General features: G+C 36.4%; 1 protein-coding gene across 1 annotated transcript in view; it reads left to right on the top strand.

Annotated features, from left to right (window-relative positions):
* The first annotated feature begins 2179 nt into the window (after positions 1-2179).
* The window catches only part of Asz1 (ankyrin repeat, SAM and basic leucine zipper domain containing 1), a 56462-nt gene continuing 39255 nt past the window's right edge, over positions 2180-19386 (top strand). The window contains exons 1-4 of the mRNA XM_047561898.1: positions 2180-2296; positions 2706-2805; positions 6492-6614; positions 14858-14969. Of these exons, the coding sequence (XP_047417854.1) occupies positions 2180-2296; positions 2706-2805; positions 6492-6614; positions 14858-14969 (452 nt within the window). The remainder of the gene's footprint in view (positions 2297-2705; positions 2806-6491; positions 6615-14857; positions 14970-19386) is intronic.

The raw sequence follows: 19386 nt of genomic DNA on the forward strand, positions 1-19386 counted from the left end.
TCTTCTCTTTCAGAATCATTTTAAGTATTCTAGTTCCTTTATCTTTCTATGTAAGTTTTAGAACAATCTAATCAATATTTACAAAAGCTCTTGCTGGATAAATCCCAAGGTTTTAAAAAAACTACTTGTACGTGGGTAACTACCAAATGCTTATCTCCAAGACAGGCTCTCCTGAGCTCCTTACCTCTAACAACTCACATGACAATTACACTTGGCTGTTTGGCTTTGGATTAATTTTGAGATGTTCATTATATCTTCAAGTTTGTTCTGTAGTCTTCCCTCATCATAATAAATGATACTACTACTTATCCAGCTATTCAAACGAAAGACTTCTCTACAAAAGAGAATGTCTTTAAATTCACACACACACACACTCACTTTTCAGAACACATCTTTAATTAGCCTAAAAACATTTCATTTTCAAAAAACTCTTAACAGTAAAACCCACAAAACCCTTTCATCTCACACTCCTCCCTTCATGAAGCTCCAAGCAAGGAAAGGATTAGGGTGCTTGAGATGCAAAATTTTAGGGGGCCTACACTGCATTTGTTGGTGAGTATATCTTTAAATTTTGCCCCTTTGGGCCCTCATTATCCACCATGATTCTATACCTGGGTCTCAACTTTTTTCTGCCTTACAGTCTCGCCTAGACATCCACTGCCAGGCAAGCTCTACTCTCCCATGTTTTATGACTAGCTACTGTTTGTCATTTGGGACCCTGTTCAGGTTTAAGTACCCTATCTAAACTTAAAATAACAATAATAGTTAAGATTTATTTACCTCACAGAGATGGGCCCTATTCCAAGCCCACTACTTAACTTAATCCTCACAACAACTTTTTTTGGTGAACATTATCAGCATCTCCATTTTACAGAAAAGTTAACTGGTACAGAGACAGAAGGTAAGTAAATTGCTCAGGGGCTCACAGCAACAATTAATGATTCCACCAGGAAACAACCTAAGTGATTTGATTCCAGAAACTGAGCAACACTAGTTTATTTCCTTAAGGCCCTAACTATCTGAAAGTCTCGTTTATTTGCATATTGTCTCTCTCATTAAAATGTGAGCACCATGAGGCAGCTTGGTTTGTCTTTGATGTTGTCGCATCAAACCTAGTTGTGCCTGGCTATACTCAGTGATCCATAACATGCACTAAATGAATGCATTTAGAAAGACGAGTGTGACCCCAAAATAGATCCACTATTTGGATCCACTGTTCCCCTTATATTTGTGAGTCTCTGAAGTAAATAATTTCAAAATCTAGTAACAAAGACTCTTGAATGGGAAAAAAGTACTTTTTAAAGAATGGTGCATGACTGCTTTCCTTTTAAATAATCTTGGTGTATAAATGTGCTCTATTCCACGTTGAATCGACTTTTCTGTGGTGGCAAAGATAATCACTGTTATCAACATTCCATCTAGAAGTTAGACGTGGAAAAGTGTTTGACCTTGGGCTGCTTTCACCTGGAGTTTGAATTATTTACTTCCTGTCTAGTTTAGGTTTAAGTCTTTGCAGTCTTTCCAGCTCTTTGGATCCACTGTTCCCCTACACCCTCCAGGTCATGGCTGATTTTTTCCCTCTGGGGCCATATTTCACAGCAGGCAAGTGTTCTGATGGTCTAAAGTCTCTAAATCTGAGATCAGGTTAAGTGTAAAGAATTCTTTGAGGGTTCTTCCTCCTGGCTCCTCATTGGCTTGCTTTAGTCCGCTGGCATCTTGAGTGTGGGTGGTGCTCCACCAACTCGAGTCCTTTCCCAGGGGATACACGGTTAACAGCAGGACTGCCCAGGGGTGATGAAGGGGATAATCGAGGGCCCGGAAAGCCTGTTCTTGCTTGGCTCCAGCCACAACTGGGACATTCCTCGCCCAGCAAAAATTTCGTCAAACAAATACTCTAAAAGAACGGCGGGAGAGTTCCGGGAAGGAACTCTAAGTTCCGGTCAGGACCCTGTCGGCCTGGCGGACCAGGTGGACACGCCCGGTTCCCACCCCTGGTCTCCACGCCTGTTCTTCCTGGGGTTAGTAGGAGCCGCCGATTAGGGGGCATGCACGCAGCTATGCGCCTGCGCCGTGGGCCAAGGTTCGAGGCTCGCGCGTCGCCCCTTCCCGCGCCGCCACGCTTCCCGCGCAGTCCTACGCACACGCACTGCGCAGGCGCCGGGAGAGCGACCGGGCGGGCATGGCGGCGGGCACCGCACCGGGCCCGCTCCGGGGCCTGGCGGTGGCGGGCGGAGGCGAGAGTAGTGATAGCGAGGATGACGGCTGGGAGATTGGGTACCTCGACCGGGCATCCCAGGTAGCAGAGGAGGCCCTGCGTGGACAGCACCTGTTGTTGGCTCCTGGCTTTCGAGGGCGAGGCCCAGCCCGGAAACTTCTTACTTCCTTGCCGGTGTTTCCCTGTTCACCAGTGTTTGGAAATTCGTGCGTTTGAATTGAAGCAAACCTGCACGTTTTTCTTTTTGTTCCCCACATGTGGTTTTCATCGGATGCACTGCTTTGGCTTGTCGATGTAGCTCCTCGCTTGGTTTTGGACCTGTCATTGCCCGCTCCCTCTTAGACGTGGATTCTTCACAAATTTTATACGTCGACCAGAACCTAACATAAGCTGTGTACCTCCTCAGACGTTACTAGTTCCTGATGTAGGGGAAATAAAAATACGTATAACGCGACTTTAACTTTCTACTTTTTTTTTTTTTTTTTTTTAGAAATTAAAAAGGCCTTTGCCTACAGAAGAAAAGAATGAAACATTTAAGAAAGCGTTGACCACTGGAGATATTTCCTTAGTGGAGGAGCTCCTAGATTCTGGTGAGAGTTGAGGGGTGATGTCAACAGAACACAGTTTTCTAAGTTCACAAGCATTCCTTGTTTAGGGCTTGTGTTGCTTTCCTAATGAAAACGCAAGGAACATGAATATTATCACTCATTCTGAATATCATAGTTCACTTTTGAGTTCTGCCTACCTTATTTTCTTTGTCCTCACATTGAGAGCCACCCTAATTAACTTCCATCAGTTCTTCCAAATCATTCGAGAGGCCTATTCTGACTAATCCTACCCCACCCCTGATTTTTCTTTTTCAGCACTTTCTTGACTGTAGTTTACGTTTCTCAAGAATTGTTTCTAGTTGTATACACTGTAGTTTTTGTTTTTCCTCCTCCTGTATTTTTTGTTTTGGTGAGAGGAGGCCTGAGCTTAGATACTATAAAAAATGCCCTGAATATTAGTTCCTACTTTATTCAGTATAGTTCCTTCGGAAACTAAATCTTTTCGGAGTATCTTTTTGTTTATGTAAAACATCATGATTCTGTCCTGGGTTCCATTATACTTTTCTGTGAATTAAATATTTTTTTTAAATTACCTTCACATACACATGTAAATTGTTGACTGTAATGGTTCTAATTATGCAAAGATATAATAGATATTTACCATCTGGTTACAGCTACAGAACATTCACACACAAAATAGATAAGATTGTATATAGCGAAATGTTTTTCTTCCATGTTAGAGATGATACATGGTTTGGTAGAAAGTAAAACCTTTTGGAAACAAATCAGATCAGTCTTTGATTACTAACCATGCCACTGGATGGCTCTGTAATCTTGACCCAGGTACGAACCTTCCTAACCTTCAGTTTCCCCCTTTTTAAAATGAGGATGCTTTTATATAAAAGGGTTGTTGGGGAGAGCCTGAATTAAAATGAGAGAATGTATAAATTAAGGATATATAAACAATATATAAATGCTTATTATTATTAGCAAATGAAAAAGATGGTTGTGGTGGACAGGTGGTGGAACTTGGGTTTCTACTTGAAGAAAGAAATTGAATGAAAATCGAATAAGGAGAAAGAGGTCAGAATAACTAATACGAATGTATATAGTGTTTTTATTATTGGTTGGGGTAGAATAGGCAGAAACTTGTTTTAGAAAAGAAAATTTGTCCTGGGCATAGTGGGACGAGGTACAATGAAAGTGATGGAGGCTCTTGAAGAATTAGGTCTTGATATGATTGATAGCAAATATGGGTTTTGAGTCTCTTGAAAAAGAACCTATTGCTAAGTATTTAGTTAACCATTTGAAATTTGGTTTTAATTACAAAAAATTGAAAGCTCATTTTAAAAAACCAATAATAAATACATAGGTATAAAGTAGAAAGATACCTTTTTATCCTCACTCTCACCCCCATTACTACTATTTTGGGGTATTTTATTCTACATGTCCTTGTTTAACTCTTTAAAAACGATTTCTATTATTTTGCCTTTCAAAGTCATTTTTGTTTTTGAAACATTTTTACATCAGTCAAAAACTTTAATTAAAAAATGAAATCATGCCATGTGGGGTGGCTAAATCCTGTAATCCCAGGGGTTCAGGAGCCTGAAGCAGGAGGATCATGAGTTCAAAGCCAGCCTCAGCAACTTAACAAGGCCCTAAGCAGACCCTGTCTCTAAACAAAATATTAAAAAGGGCTAGGGATGTGACCAGTGGTTAAATGGTTAAGCACCTATGGGTTCAATTCCCTGTATTTAAAAAAAAAAAAAAAAGGAATAACCATTTTTAAGTTTGAAACTGTCTCAAGTGTTTATTTTGCTGTATACTAACATTTTTAGTTCTCCATGAAGTATTCTACATATTCAAGAAAGATATAGAAACCACCCCCACAGACATGATCACTTTCCTATAGTTGATGTGTATCATTCCTATGACTATATCTTTATATCTATCCATAGACATTGTAGTGTTATTTTGAATATTTTTGAGCTATATAAGTATATTGTATTAATCCTTATGAAATACCTGCTTTAAACACTATATCTAGAACTTAATTTAAATATTAGAGGTGATGATTGGTAAGAATTTTTATACCACAATGCCTTATTTATTTTTCTTTCATTTTTCCTTTTTCTACATTTACTACTAGCACAGTTCAAGCAGTACTGTCAATAAGAAAAGAATGAGAAAACTATTTTTTTCTGAACTCATTAAAATGCTTTCAGTTGTAGCTGTTTAAAGAGGAAAATTTGTTAAAAGTTGGCAAGTTGGGATAGCATTTTAAGTATGTACTGAGATGGTTAAGTATTGTTTTCTCTCAATGTTTTTCATCTACCTTATGCCAATTAAAGTGAGACAATTGGGAATTGGAGATATATATTCTTTCAGGGACTTAGTGTTTCAACAGAAAAAAGTGATCCCTGCCTCAGGTTTGTATTTTCTTGGTGATATTACCTTCATCTTTGCAAGTGGAATACTTTATAGCCAAAGACTATAAAACCTGTAAATTATACAGTGGCATTTCACATACAAATTTTCCTTCTTTGAAACAAAAATGTTTTCCTTCTTGAGATTAGCAAATACTACTTAGGTTGAAGAGAGAGATTGCTATTTAAATCTTTATCTCGTTATAGAAAAGGTTTACCTAAATGTAATGGATTGCCTTACTTTATCCTTATCCTTGTATTACATATTCTGTGCTGTTCCTCAGTCCTAGAATAGTTCAGTCTTTTTGTATATAACCAAACCAATAAATATTATTAGGGGAAAACATAATTTCAAGGATTTTTACCATTAAGTATTTAAGGATTTTAAGGTCAACTGATTCTCGTCCTAGTTACTATCTATCCCAATCTCACTCTGAAACTTCATCCAACTCCTAAGGCTTGATATCTCATTTATGAAAAGAATTCTAGCTCACTGCTTATTATTTATTTTTCTAAGGTAGAACCTGATAGTAATTTTTGATTTGTTATTTTTCTTACCCGTTTTCAGAGATGATCCTACCTTTGAATCTCCTCTTGTTATACAACCCCCTGCCCCATCCTGCTCACTGGAGTGGCTCCCCCCCCCCCCCCCCCCCCCCGCCTCCTAGCTTTAGTTTGATGTTCATAAATTGGTCTCCCTGTATCCTGTCCCATTCTCAACAGCGATATATCTTTGTTGTCTTTATAATACAGATATAATGATGTTAATCTCTGGATCACAAAGTATATTTTGTATTTCATAACAGAATTTTCATAATCTAACCCTAATCTATCTTTTTAGCTTCATGTTTTATCTGGTCACCCATGGGTAAGTTTTGTGTTGAAGAGGAAGTTAGTATGTCTTAGGGAAATATGTGGTATTCCCTAATCTTGGCTATTGCCCAAGTGTAAATATTCTAATTTAAAAGACTTATTTCCTCTCTGAAACCTTCCCCAACTCCCCTAGAGAGAAAAAAAGGCATAGAAAAATCTATTATACTGTAAACTATTTTATATTTATATTTGATAAAGTCAGATGAAGTCTCAGAACATATTGCCTATAGTGAAACTGAAGTTAGCAAATTTATTAGTCACAATATTAATATTTTTCTAAGGCCATTATTACCAAGAAAACCTCTTATAAACTATATATTGTATGTCTCTATTTATATATATGTTATACACACTACAGTCAGGGTATTTTTTTGTTATTGTTTTGTTTTTGATGGTGGGACTTTTAAAAGCTTGTTTTTGTCTTGACAGGCATTAGTGTAGATTCCAGCTTTCGATATGGATGGACTCCTCTGATGTATGCTGCTAGTGTTGCCAATGTAGAGATAGTTCGTCTCCTTTTGGACAGAGGTGCTAATGCAAGCTTTGATAAGGGTAAGATATTTGAGAAAACTTAACTGGTTATGCCTACTGTGATTCTTTGAATCCCATGCAGCAATTAGGAAAGGGGGGAAAAATTAAAGCCATTTGAAAAATAACCTATTAGTTAAATTGTGTAAATAATATGCACAAATTAGAAACCTGTCCATTTTGAAAAACTCTTTCCAAGAAGACAGATTCCAGATATGTTTTCTTTATAGCATATAGGTATGTACTCCTAATGTCTGAAGTAGAAGATTTGGCTATTTTTAAAGATAAAATAAATTGGAAAAATCAAGTCTAATAATTTTTTGGAAAAATACTTGAAAATTTGTTTATGAAATTGTAAATTCAACTTTGAATTATATCATTAAAGTTGTTTCAAAAGTATTTTATTAAATATATTTACTTTTGTTAGTAAATAATTTCCACTTGATAGTGCTTTAAATGCTCTTAAAGAACAAGAATATATATGCAAATCCAGTTTGTTATATTGATTTAGCAAATCACTTTTTTTTTTTTTTTGCAGTCCTGGCAGTTAAAACCAGAGTGCTCTACCACTGAGCTACATCCCCAGTCCTTTATATTTTTTTGATTTTGAGACAAGGTCTCACAAAGTTACCAAGGATGACCTCAAACTTGAGATCCTCTTGCCTCAGCCTCCAAGTCACTAAGATTGTACACATGTGCCACTGTACCTGGCTTAACTTGTTTTTAATAGTCAGTTGAATTCACTTTATAATTAAGGTATAAGTGTTATTTTAGAATTAACTTTCACATTTTTTGTATGTACATTAGATACTTGTAAAAGATACTTCTTATATATTTATAAAAGTTTCTCTTAGTTCCATGTTTAATCAAGTTTTTTATTTTGTTCTTTAAAAATATCCCTCAATGAAAGCTATATTTAAGAATGAGTTTTTTTTAATTCATATTATTGTAAATAAATGAGATACATCTTGTTTCTCTGTACATGAGGTAGAGGCATACCGTTTTTATAATCATACATTTACCTAGGGTAATAGTTTTTGATTCATTCTGTTATTTTTTTTCTTCTGCCCCACCCCTCCCACCCCTGTTATCCCTCTATACAGTTCCTACTTCCTCCATTCTTGCCCCCGTCCCACCCCCCATTATGTGTCATCATCCGCTTATCAGCAAGATCATTTGTCCTTTAGTTTCTTGAGATTGGCTTATCTCACTTAGCATGATTTTCTCCAATTTCATCCATTCACCTGCAAATGCCATAATTTTATCATTCTTTATGGCTGAGTAATATTCCATTGTATATGCATACCACAGTTTCTTTATCCATTCATCAATCGAAGGGCATCTAGTTTGGTTCCACAATCTGACTATTGTGAATTGAACAGCTATGAACATTGTTGTGGCTATATCTCTGTAGTGTGTGATTTTAAGTCCTTTGGGTGTAGGCCAAGGAGTGGGATAGCTGGATCAAATGGTTGTTCCATTCCAAGTTTTCTAGGAATCTCCACACTGCTTTCCAGAGTGGCTGCACTAATTTTCAGCCCCACCAGCAATGTATGAATGTACCTTTCTCCCCACATCCTTGCCAACACCTATTGTTGCTAGTATTCTTGATAATCGCCATTCTAATTGGGGTGAGATGGAATCTTAGGGTAGTTTTGATTTGCATTTCTCTTATTACTAAAGATGTTGAACATTTTTTCATATATCTGTTGATTGCTTGTAGATCTTCTTCTGTGAAGTGTCTGTTCATTTCCTTAGCCCATTTGTTGATTGGGTTATTTGTATTCTTGGTTTACAGTTTTTTGAGTTCTTTATATATTCTGGAAATTAGTGCTCTATCTGAAGTATGAGTGGCAAAGATTTTCTTCCACTCTGTAGGTTCTCTCTTCGCATTACTGATAGTTTCCTTTGCTGAGAGAAAGCTATTCAGTTTGAATCTATCCCAGTTATTGATTCTTGCTTTTATTTCTTGTGCTATGGGACTCCTGTTAAGGAAGTCTGATCCTAAGCCAACATGTTGAAGATTTGAACCTACTTTTTCTTCTATAAGATGCAGGGTCTATGGTCTGATTTCAAGGTCCTTGATCCATTTTGCATTGATTTTTGTGCATGGTGAGAGATAGGGATTTAGTTTCATTCTGTTGCATATGGATTTCCAGTTTTCCCAGCACCATTTGTTGAAGAAGCTATCTTTTCTCCATTGCATATTTTTGGCCCCTTTGTCTAGTATGAGAAAATTGTATTTATTTGGGTTTGTGTCCATGTCCTCTATTCTGTACCATTGATTCACCTGTCTATTTTGATGCCAATACCATGCCGTTTTGGTTACTATTGCCCTGTAGTATAGTTGAAGGTCTGGTATTGCGATACCCCCTGCTTCACTCTTCCTGCTAAGGATCGCTTTCACTATTCTGGGTTTCTTATTCTTCCAGATGAATTTCATGATTGCTTGCTCTATTTCTGTAAGGTATGTCATTGGGATTTTAATTGGAATTGCATTAAATCTGTATAGCACTTTTGGTAGTATGGCCATTTTGACAATATTAGTTCTGCCTATCCAAGAACATGGGAGATCTTTCCATCTTCTAAGGTTTTCTTTAATTTCTTTCTTTAGTGTTCTGTAGTTCTCATTGTAGAGGTCTTTCACCTCTTTTGTTAGATTGATTCCCAAGTATTTTATTTGTTTCGAAGCTATTGTGAATGGGGTAGTTTTCCTAACTTCTCTTTCTGAAGATTCATCACTTGTATAAAAATGCATTGGATTTATGAGCATTGATCTTATATCCTGCTACTTTACTGAATTCACTTATGAGTTCTAAAAGTTTTCTGGTGGAATTTCCTGGTTCCTCTAAGTATATAATCATGTCATCAGCAAACAGGGATAGTTTGAGTTCTTCTTTTCCTATTCGTATCCCTTTAATTTCCCTGGTCTGTCTAATTGCTGTGGCTAGAGTTTCAAGGACAGTGTTGAATAGAAGTGGTGAAAGAGGGCATCCCTGCCTTGTTCCAGTTTTTAGGGGGAATACTTTCCGTTTTTCACCATTTAGAATGATATTGGCCATGGGCTTAGCATAGATGGCCTTTACAATGTTAAGGAATGTTCCCACTATCCCTATTTTTTCTAGTGTTTTGAGCATGAAGGGATGCTGTATTTTATCAAATGCTTTTTCTGCATCTATTGGAATAATCATGTGATTTTTGACTTTAAGTCTGTTGATATGGTGAATTACATTTATTGATTTCCAAATGTTGAACCAACCTTGCATCTCTGGGATAAAACCCACTTGATCATGGTGCACTTTCTTTTCAATATATTTTTGTATGCAATTTGGTAAGATTTTGTTGAGAATTTTTGCATCAATGTTCGTTAAGTGTATTGGTCTGAAATTTTCTTTCCTCGATGTGTCTCTGTCTGGTTTAGGTATCAGGGTAATATTGGCTTCATAAAATGAGTTTGGGAGGGTTCCCTCCTCTTCTATTTCATGGAATACTTTGAGAAGTATTGGAATGAGCTCTTCTTTAAAGGTTTTGTAGAACTCGGCTGAGAACCCATCTGGTCCTGGACTTTTCTTTGTTGGTAGGCTTTTGATGGCTTCTTCTATTTCATTACTTGAAATTGATCTATTTAAATTGTGTATGTCCTCCTGGTTCAGTTGAGGTAATTCATATGTCTCTAGAAACTTGTTGAGTCTTCGAGATTTTCTATTTTGTTGGAGTATACATTTTCAAAATGGCTTCTAATTATGTTTTGTATTTTCTGTTGTTTGTATTTATGTTTGTATTTTCAGTCGTTTCTGTTGTGATATTTCCTTGTTCATTCTGAATTTTAGTAATTTGGGTTTTTTCTCCTCTTTGTTAGTGTGGCTAAGGGTTTATCAATTTTGTTTATTTTTTCAAAGAACCAACTATTTATTTTGTCAATTTTTTCGATTGTTTCTTTTGTTTCAATTTTGTTGATTTCAACTCTGATTTTAACTATTTACTATCTTCTACTACTTTTGGTGTTGCTCTGTTCTTCTTTTTCTAGGGCTTTGAGCTGTATGTAGTGTTAGGTCGTTAATTTGTTGATTTTTTTTTTCTTCTTTTATTGAATGCACTCCATGAAATAAATTTTCCTCTAAGTACTGCTTTCATAGTGTCCCAGAGATTTTGATATGATGTGTCTTTGTTCTCATTTACCTCAAAGAATTTTTTAATTTCCTTCCTGATGTCTTCTGTTATTCATTCATCATACAATAGCATATTATTTAATCTCCAGGTATTGGAGTAGTTTCTGTTTTTTACTCTGTCATTTATTTCTAATTTCAATCCATTATGATCTGAAAGAATACAAGATAATATCTCTATCTTCTTGTACTTGCTAACATTAGCTTTGTGACATAAAATATGGTCTATTTTAGAGAAGGATCCATGTGCTGCTGAGAATAAGGTGTATTCGCTCTTTGTTGGATGGCATATTTTATAAATGTCCATTAAGTCTAAATTATTGTGTTATTGAGATCTGTGGTTTCTTTGTTTAATTTTTGTTTGGAGGATCTGTCCAGTGGTGAGAGAGGTTTGTTAAAATCACCTAGTATTATTGTTTTGTTGTCTATTTGATTTCTGGAATTCAGAAGGATTTGTTTGACATATATGGATGAGCCACTGTTTGGGGCATAGATATTTATGATTGTTATGTCTTGCTGATTTATGCTTCCCTTAGCAGTATGAAATGTCCTTCTTTATCCTATCTGACTAACTTTGGCTTCAAGTTCACATTGTCTGATATGAGGATGGATACTCCGGCTTTTTTGCTGTGTCCATGTGCATGGTAAGTTTTTTCCCATCCTTTCACCTGTAGTCTGTGTGTATCTCTTTGTAAGAGATGAGTCTCTTGCAGGCAGCAAATTGTTGGATCTTTCTTTTTAATCTAGTCTGCCAGTCTATGTCTTTTGATTGATGAGTTCAGGTCATTAACATTCAGCGTTCTTTTTGAGATATGATTTGTATTCCTCTTCATTTGGCTCTTTCTTTTTTTTTTTTTTTTTTGACACAACTTTGTTTCTCCTTTATTTGACTGTTCTTTTAGGGTAGTTCCTCCCTTTGCTGATTTGCTTCTTTGTTTTTCATCTCTTCCTCATGGAATATTTTGCTGAGAATGTTCTGTAATGCTGGCTTTCTTTTTGTAAATTCTTTTAGCTTTTGTTTATCACGGAAGTATTTTATTTTGTCATCAAATCTGAAGTAAGTTTTGCTGGGTATAATTTTCTTGGTTGGCATCTGTTTTCTTTCAGGGCTTGAAAAATGATGTTCCAGGCCCATCCACCCTTTAGGCTCTGGACTGAAAATCTGCTGATATCTGTATTGGTTTCCCCCGTATGTAATTTGATTCTTTTGTCTCGCAGCCTTTAAAATTCTGTCTTTATTTTGTATGTTAGGTATTTTCATTATAATGTGCCTTGGTGTGGGTCTGTTGTAATTTTGTGTATTTGGAGTCCTATAAGTCTCTTGTACTTGATTTTCCATTTCATTCTTCAGATTTGGGAAATTTTCTGATATTATTTCATTGAATAAATTATTCATTCCTTTGGTCTGTTTCTCTAAGTCTTCCTCAATTCCAATAATTCTTAAATTTGGTCTTTTCATGATATGTCATAATTCTTGTAGATTCTGTTCATGATTTCTTACCATCTTCTCTGTTTGGTCAACTTTGTTTTCAAGATTAAATATTTTGTCTTCAATATCTGAGGTTCTGTCTTCCAGGTGTTCTATCCTATTGGTTATGCTTTCTATAGAGTTTTTAATTTGGATTATTGTTTCCTTCATTTCAAGGATTTCTGTTTGGTTATTTTTAATATCTCTAACTCTTTATTGAAATGATCTTTTGCTTCCTGCATTTGCCCTTTTAACTGTCGATTGGTGCAATCATTCAATGCCTGCATTTCCTCATCATTCAGTGCCTGCATTTGCTCTTTCATCTCCTCGTTTGCTTCCCTGATCATTTTTATTATGTACATTCTGAACTCCCTTTCTGACATTTCTTCTGCCATGCTGTCATTGGATTTTATTGCTATACCATCTAGATTTGTTTGGGACATTTTCTTCACTTGTTTTCTCATATTACTTAGATATCTACCCCTCTAGTAGTGAAACTCTGGGATATTGCAGATTTCCTCTATTGACTAATATTGTCTCTGTAGATTTCCAATAACTCACCTCTTAGCCTTCAGTAGCCTGAAGTCTTGGAGGAACTTGATAATGTGGTGCTCCACAAGGAAGATGCCCCTCTAGGGGTGGTGGCCTTCATGTGGGGTATATTCCCTGTCAGTGGGCAGAGGCACTTCCACTTGTTGACTGATGGTCCGTCAAAGGGGGACTAGACTGCAGACTGGGTCACGTCTGATCTGGGCCTGTGTCTCTGGTTCTACTGCACTGGTGGGAAAACCTCACCCAGTGGGGAAGACTCACCCAGTGGGGAAGTTTTGCTGGGCAGCTCTCCTCCAAGAAGTTCTCTTCCAGTCCAGAACTACTACCTGGACTGGGAAGCCCTCCTCTGCAATGTTCCCAGGGTTCCTGACCCACCACCTGGGCTTGGGAGCCTGGCCCTGCGAGGGATTCCCTCGCTGAGTGGCCCCTCACTCTGCGTCGAAACCTCTCACTGTGCGGCTCTCCTCTGCAATGCTCCGGTTGACTGCATTCTCGGCTCCAGCAGGGGAGTCTCACTGGGCCACTCTACTCCACGAAGTTCCCTGCGTTTCGGGGACTACTGCCCCATCTGGGGAGCCTGACCAGTGGGAGAGATCCACCCAGTGGCTCTGAGTGGTCCCGAGTCTCTCAATACCTCCTCAACTCCTAGGTCTTGTCAAAGGTCCTCTAGCCTCTTGTAGGTGTCTCAGGAAGGGAGCTACCCTTCCAATGATGATGGCCATGCCCTCAGGAATAATTCAAAATGCCTGCAGCAGCCTATAAAGAAGCCTCTGGCCAGCTCCGCGATGCAGGCTGGCTGGCTCTTCTGCCGGCTTACTCCGCGATGGGGACGACCTCGGCGTGGTGGTTGGGTGGGGTCGCTCAGTGATGGCATCTGTCTTCGGCCTGGTGGTTGCCGGGTTGGCTGCCTGCTGCCTAGCTCCACCAGGCAGGCGGTTTGGGTGGCCGCCTGCTACCTCCGTCATGCAGGTGGCCTGACTTACCCGCCAGCTCGCTCCGCAACTGCAACTGACCAGTGATGGCGCCGTCCTGGGTGCAGGGTCAAGCGGGGTCACTCAGAAATGGCGTCTGTCTTTGGCCTGGTCCTGGGAGGGTTGGCTGCCCACTGCCTAGCTCTGCAAGGCAGGCAGGTTGGGTGCCTGCCTGCTACCTCCATGATGCAGGCGGCCTCAAGAATGAAATTTTTAAAAGGATAGAAAATATTCTGCTCAAAAACTTTCTTTCTGCTTTTCCTCCTTGTAATCAGAGGAATACTTACAGTTATAAAACACTTCATATTTTTCTCAGAATGTACATAAATGCTTTTTTGTATCTATGATAGTACAAGTCAGGTAAAGAGAGTAGGTATTAATTTCATACTTAAAAATTAGATCTAATGAGATATTAAGATATCACTGGACTCACAGTTTTTCAGTGGCAGAACTGGGACTAGAATCCTTATGCTCTGCCAGTAGTGAACCACTACTATAACTATAGGCTATAGTGACCTCTTTTGAATTCCTGAGTTCTTAATTGAGAAGTGTTTTTTTTGTTTTGTTTTGTTTTAATCTATCCTATTCCCCATTGATGTCATAGGAGCCAAGGGAAGAATAGTTTTAGGGAACAGGGTGAATTTGGAGAAATCAAGTAGATAAGGACTAAAAGGAAACCAATGAATGTGGCAGTTGTATCAGTTTTGATAGGGAGGTTATAAGCTAGATATAAAGAACTGTCAAATGGGTGAGAAGAAGTGAAACCAGAGAGTACAGCTCATTTTCCAATCATAAGTTGAGGAAGGCAAATTTTAATCAACCAAAAACTGTTTGTATTCAGGCAGTGTGGCAGAGTCATGTACTTCACTTCTAGTCTCTTGAGGAAAGGGAATAGGGGAAGTAACTTAAGAAGTGCATTGTACATATTCTGTGGAGATGAATTCATTCCTGATCTCATATTTTGGTGAATTAATCTTATGAATGAGATTTGGGAAGAGTTTGTAGAATTCTAGAGTGCAATAAACATAGAATGTTTTAAAGGTAAGGAAGTCAATTAGATATACTTCCTAAAGTATGAGGACTTTTTTCTTGCTTTGTTATTCATTGTAGATAAGCAGACTATTTTGATGACTGCATGTTCTGCTCGTGGCTCTGAAGAACAAATCTTGAAGTGTGTAGAACTGCTACTTTCAAGAAATGCTGATCCAAATGTAGCTTGTAGGTAAGAGCCTTACTGTTGATTCAAAAATGTTGAAGATACTTTTGATTATCATCCTGTTAAACACTTCATAGTATGAATTTTTAAAACTCATAATGTTTGTTTACTTGGCCAAATAGTTGATGAATGAAATTAGGTCATAAGTTCCTAGTTCTGGTTATGTAAGAGTACCAAGAGAAGTTGATCTTTTAACCTTTAATTTTTAGAGGAATATTATAGATATTTGGAATGAAAAGGAAAAGATGACATCAGATAATCATTTTCTATGAATTCACTCAAAAGAATTTGATGATCAGGCTATAGAAGTAAAGCCTGTTAAGTACTTTCTCTGTGTAACAAATTTTAAACAAATATTATGGCATTATATTGAAATGTTTCTATTTGCCAATCAATTAGATAATAATTTACATGTAATAGTGTCTCAAGGGAGGAGTGGGGTGAGGGTATGAAAAATGATGGAATGAGAATCATTACCTTATGTACATGTATGATTACACAAATGGTATGAATGTACATCATGCACAACTATAGAAATGAAAAGATGTACCCCATTTGTGTACAATGAATCAAAATGCAGTCTGTAAAAATAAAAAAAAATTAAAAAATAGTGTCTTGATACATAGAAAATAAACAACAAATTTATCTTGTGTCTATTGAAATGTCTATAATAATAAAAATGAATGCTCTATGTCTTTAGATAATTCCCAAATGTAAAAGATTTTGATGTAACTGTAATGATTTCAAGGATGGTCTGTTCTGCTGCCCAGGGGCCATTTGGTAATGTCTAAAAGGATTTTTGGTTGTCATACCTTTAAGACATTGCTAGCATTTAGTGGATGAGGCCAAAGAGTCTGCTAAATATCCTATAGTGTGTGGGATAGCCCTCCAAAGAATACCAATCACAAAATGACAAAGTTGAGAAACACTGATTTAAGATGAAAAAGGCCAAGGCTTATAGAGTAGATAATCAATATTTAAGCAAAGATTTAAAAGACCTGAAAAAGGTTCTATCTATATATTCTTTAGTACATCAATTCACAGGAATTTTTATTCTGTCATTTATGATATCCCTAATTAGGTGTAACTTTTGGATTCAGTTGTACCGTGAAATTGGGACATGAACTTAGGACACTAACTGAAGTACACTTCCAGATGTGTTGAGGTTTTGATTTGTACCTTCAGAAGTGGCATAAGATAAGACTTGCCTCTCTTTCAATGGAAAATTGGTTTTTGCTTGATATATCTCGGTTTTTAGAATTTCTTTTACTACTTCTCCAAGATACTATACGTAGTAAAGTCTTTACCCTCTCACTCACTTACCATCTTCTAAATACTGAATGTGAAGTTAAGCAAGCTAGTATCATAGGTTTTAGACTATTTTGCCTCTCAAGAACTAGATGGAATCTTTCAGATACATAGGATATATATTTCATTTGAATTTAAATGACACAAGATTTTATCTCATGCTAAAAACTATAAAGCAGTCATACTATAAGGCAATCCTAAAACTGAAAATCCTAGAAAATCTAATGAATTTGAAAGAGCTCTGGTTTAGACTGGTACATACTAAATAAAATAGATAATTTTATAGCAATGGTTAAAGAAAGAAAGTAACTGTATTTAATTAACAGATATGAGAAATAACTTGAATAATTAACTTTCAGCTACTTTGTCTTCTTTAATGTTCAAAGCTTGAACCAATACAGTTACTGAATTGTTTTCTTCTTAGTCCTGAAAAGAAAATAAGTCATGGCAAATAGCGCTTTTTAAGCTGCAGGTTTTATAAGGATGGCATTAGCGAATATACTGTGGGGTAGGGATAATATATGTCAATGTAAAAGGAAAAAAATCTCAGGGCTCAACAGTACAGTGAAATTTGGGGGAATTGTATAAACAAATTATATTATTATTTAGTTTCATGTAAAATGTGCCAAAGGATACATTAGGGAACCACTCTTCAGATGTCAGGGAGAAAAACAGAGCTTCACATGAATTTACTTTCATTCTGGTGACATATTCTCTTTTGTTGAGCAACTCTTTTGCTGAGAAAAATTACCTTTCAAGAAAAATAGCACAAGTGAAGAGTTGGCCATAAAGCTTATTGTTTTCATGAAAGCTACATGGTCGCATACTTACTAGTTGCAACAGACATTGAACACTAACTTTTTTTTATTTTAAACTAAAATGAGACCCATAGTCTTTTCTCATAAAGTGAAAATAATAGCAGTCTTAGTGGTCAATCTCTAAACTAGGGACTGAAGTCCCAGTTCTGATATGTAAAAGTAGCATGGAAACTTTTCATTCTGTGGAAACAGTTCAAAAGACAGGGTCTTAGTTTGTAGATAAAATGATGTGGGTATAAAAGGATTTAGTTGTGTTAGGAACAAAGAGATAATTCTAGGGGTTTGTAGATCTTATACTGAAAATGAGTTACTTGAATCAAATCACTTGATTCCATTTGTACTAAAAACTGATAAATAGAAAAATAAAAAGAAGAAGCTGTTGAATTTCCTATACTTAATCAATTAAAAATCTTTCTGAAATGGTACTGAGAAAATTCTATAATAGTTTGCAGTTTTTAAATTGTGTATAATTTATATACATGAAATACTTATTGTTCAGTTAGATTAGTTTTGAATAATTCTTATAGTTCTGTAACTCAAGCCTTCTAATCTGTTGTTAAACTCACAAATTGAATCAATAATTTGAATTACTTTTTAATTTCTAGAACCTATTTGCTTCCTTTTAAAATCTTGGTATCATTTTATAGCTTATTTTTTCCCTGAAAATATTTTTAGGCTTTAGATTAAAATTTCTTTAGGCAGGCTTGTTGGCACACGCCTGTAATCCTAGCAGTTTAGGAGGCTGAAACAGGAGGATTACAAATTCAAAGCCAGCCTCAGCAATGGCGAGGCACTAAACAATCCAGTGAGAATCCTGTCTCTAAATAAAATACAAAATAGGGCTGGGGGTGTGACTCAGTGGTTGGTCAAGTACCCCTGAGTTCAATACCCCCCATAATCCCCCCAACTTTTCTTTAATATGGTAAACATGTCATCTGGATGAAGCATTTCCAGTTTCTGTAAGTTTGTTTCTATTAGTAATGTTTATCATGCTTCTCATTCATGACTAGGTGCTAGTCATTAGGTTTAAAATCTGACTAGAAGGACTAATTATGAGTCCTAGGAGATTCCTTCAAAGAGAATTTTTTTTTTGTGTGTGTGTGTGTGTGGATTTTTTTTTTTTTTTTTTTGCGGTGCTGGGGATTGAACCCAGGGTCTTGTGCTTGCGAGGCAAGCACTGTACCAACTGAGCTATATCCCCAGCCCAATTTTGTATATTTTTAAAACATGCTTATTATTAGTGATAATAAGTCTAGGACTCGTGTAATCTTATATTTGGGAGTGAGGTTCTGGACCATTTTGGAGCATACAACATGAAGAACTGGGTTATTTCTGATTTATCCTTATCCTGAAGATACGGCCCCTTGAGTCTCAGCTTAGTTTGTCTTAAGTTTGGTTTATCAAGCTCTATACTTTGTATAGGCCCAAGACTTTCAGTTTTGTTCCTCCTGATATATAGGCCACCAAAATGAGCTGTGGATCATTTTCCCATCTGAACTGGTAGATGCCCTCAGGGAAAAAACAAATGTGAATGCAAACTTTACCTCTCTGGCTTTTTGCTATCTAGATTTTGGTTCCTTAATATCTGAGTTCTACAGTTTTTAAGAAATTGAAATTTGTTTTCATTCAGCTCTTTTAGATGCTTTAAAATTTTGGTCCAAATTTTGATCTAACTTGCTATTACTAGAAGTAAAAATCAGTATTTTGAACATTTCTGAATTGTCTATTTGTTTATAATATTTTGTGTATGTCAGCTCTGTTATTCTTTTCCATGGAGAGTTCTTTTTAAAAATTTTGTTTAAAATCTCTTTGGAAATAACATTAATATTTCATGGTAGGCCTTTCATAATTAGTACATAGAAATCTAACTTGTTCTTTTAATCGTATTTTATTATTTTTATTTTCCCTCTTTTGGGAGTAAGGGTAAAGAGCTGGCAACTTGAAATCCATTTCTAAATTTATTTAACTCATAAGAACATGAATCATATCTTTTGTTTCTCTTAGATCTTTCTGCAGACGATACTTAGCATAGTCTACTGTGTCAAGCCAATATGGCAGTTTACTGGTTTGTTTATTTTGGCTTTAAAATTTTTCTATGAGGGCATTAGGTTTTTTGTTTCTGAATTAAACTTTAGTTGAATTTTTTCTATATACCAAGCCCCACGTTAATTGCTTTTAAATAGTCTAAATAATTCTTAAAACTCAGGGGTAGATGGTATGTTATTTTTACAGAACAAAAAATTTGTGCTGTAATATGTAATTGCCTTTGAATGTAGCAGAAGTCTGATAAGGCTATT

Source organism: Sciurus carolinensis, chromosome 8 (genome assembly GCF_902686445.1).
Source record: "Sciurus carolinensis chromosome 8, mSciCar1.2, whole genome shotgun sequence".
In the NCBI taxonomy this organism is placed as follows: Eukaryota; Metazoa; Chordata; class Mammalia; order Rodentia; family Sciuridae; genus Sciurus; species Sciurus carolinensis.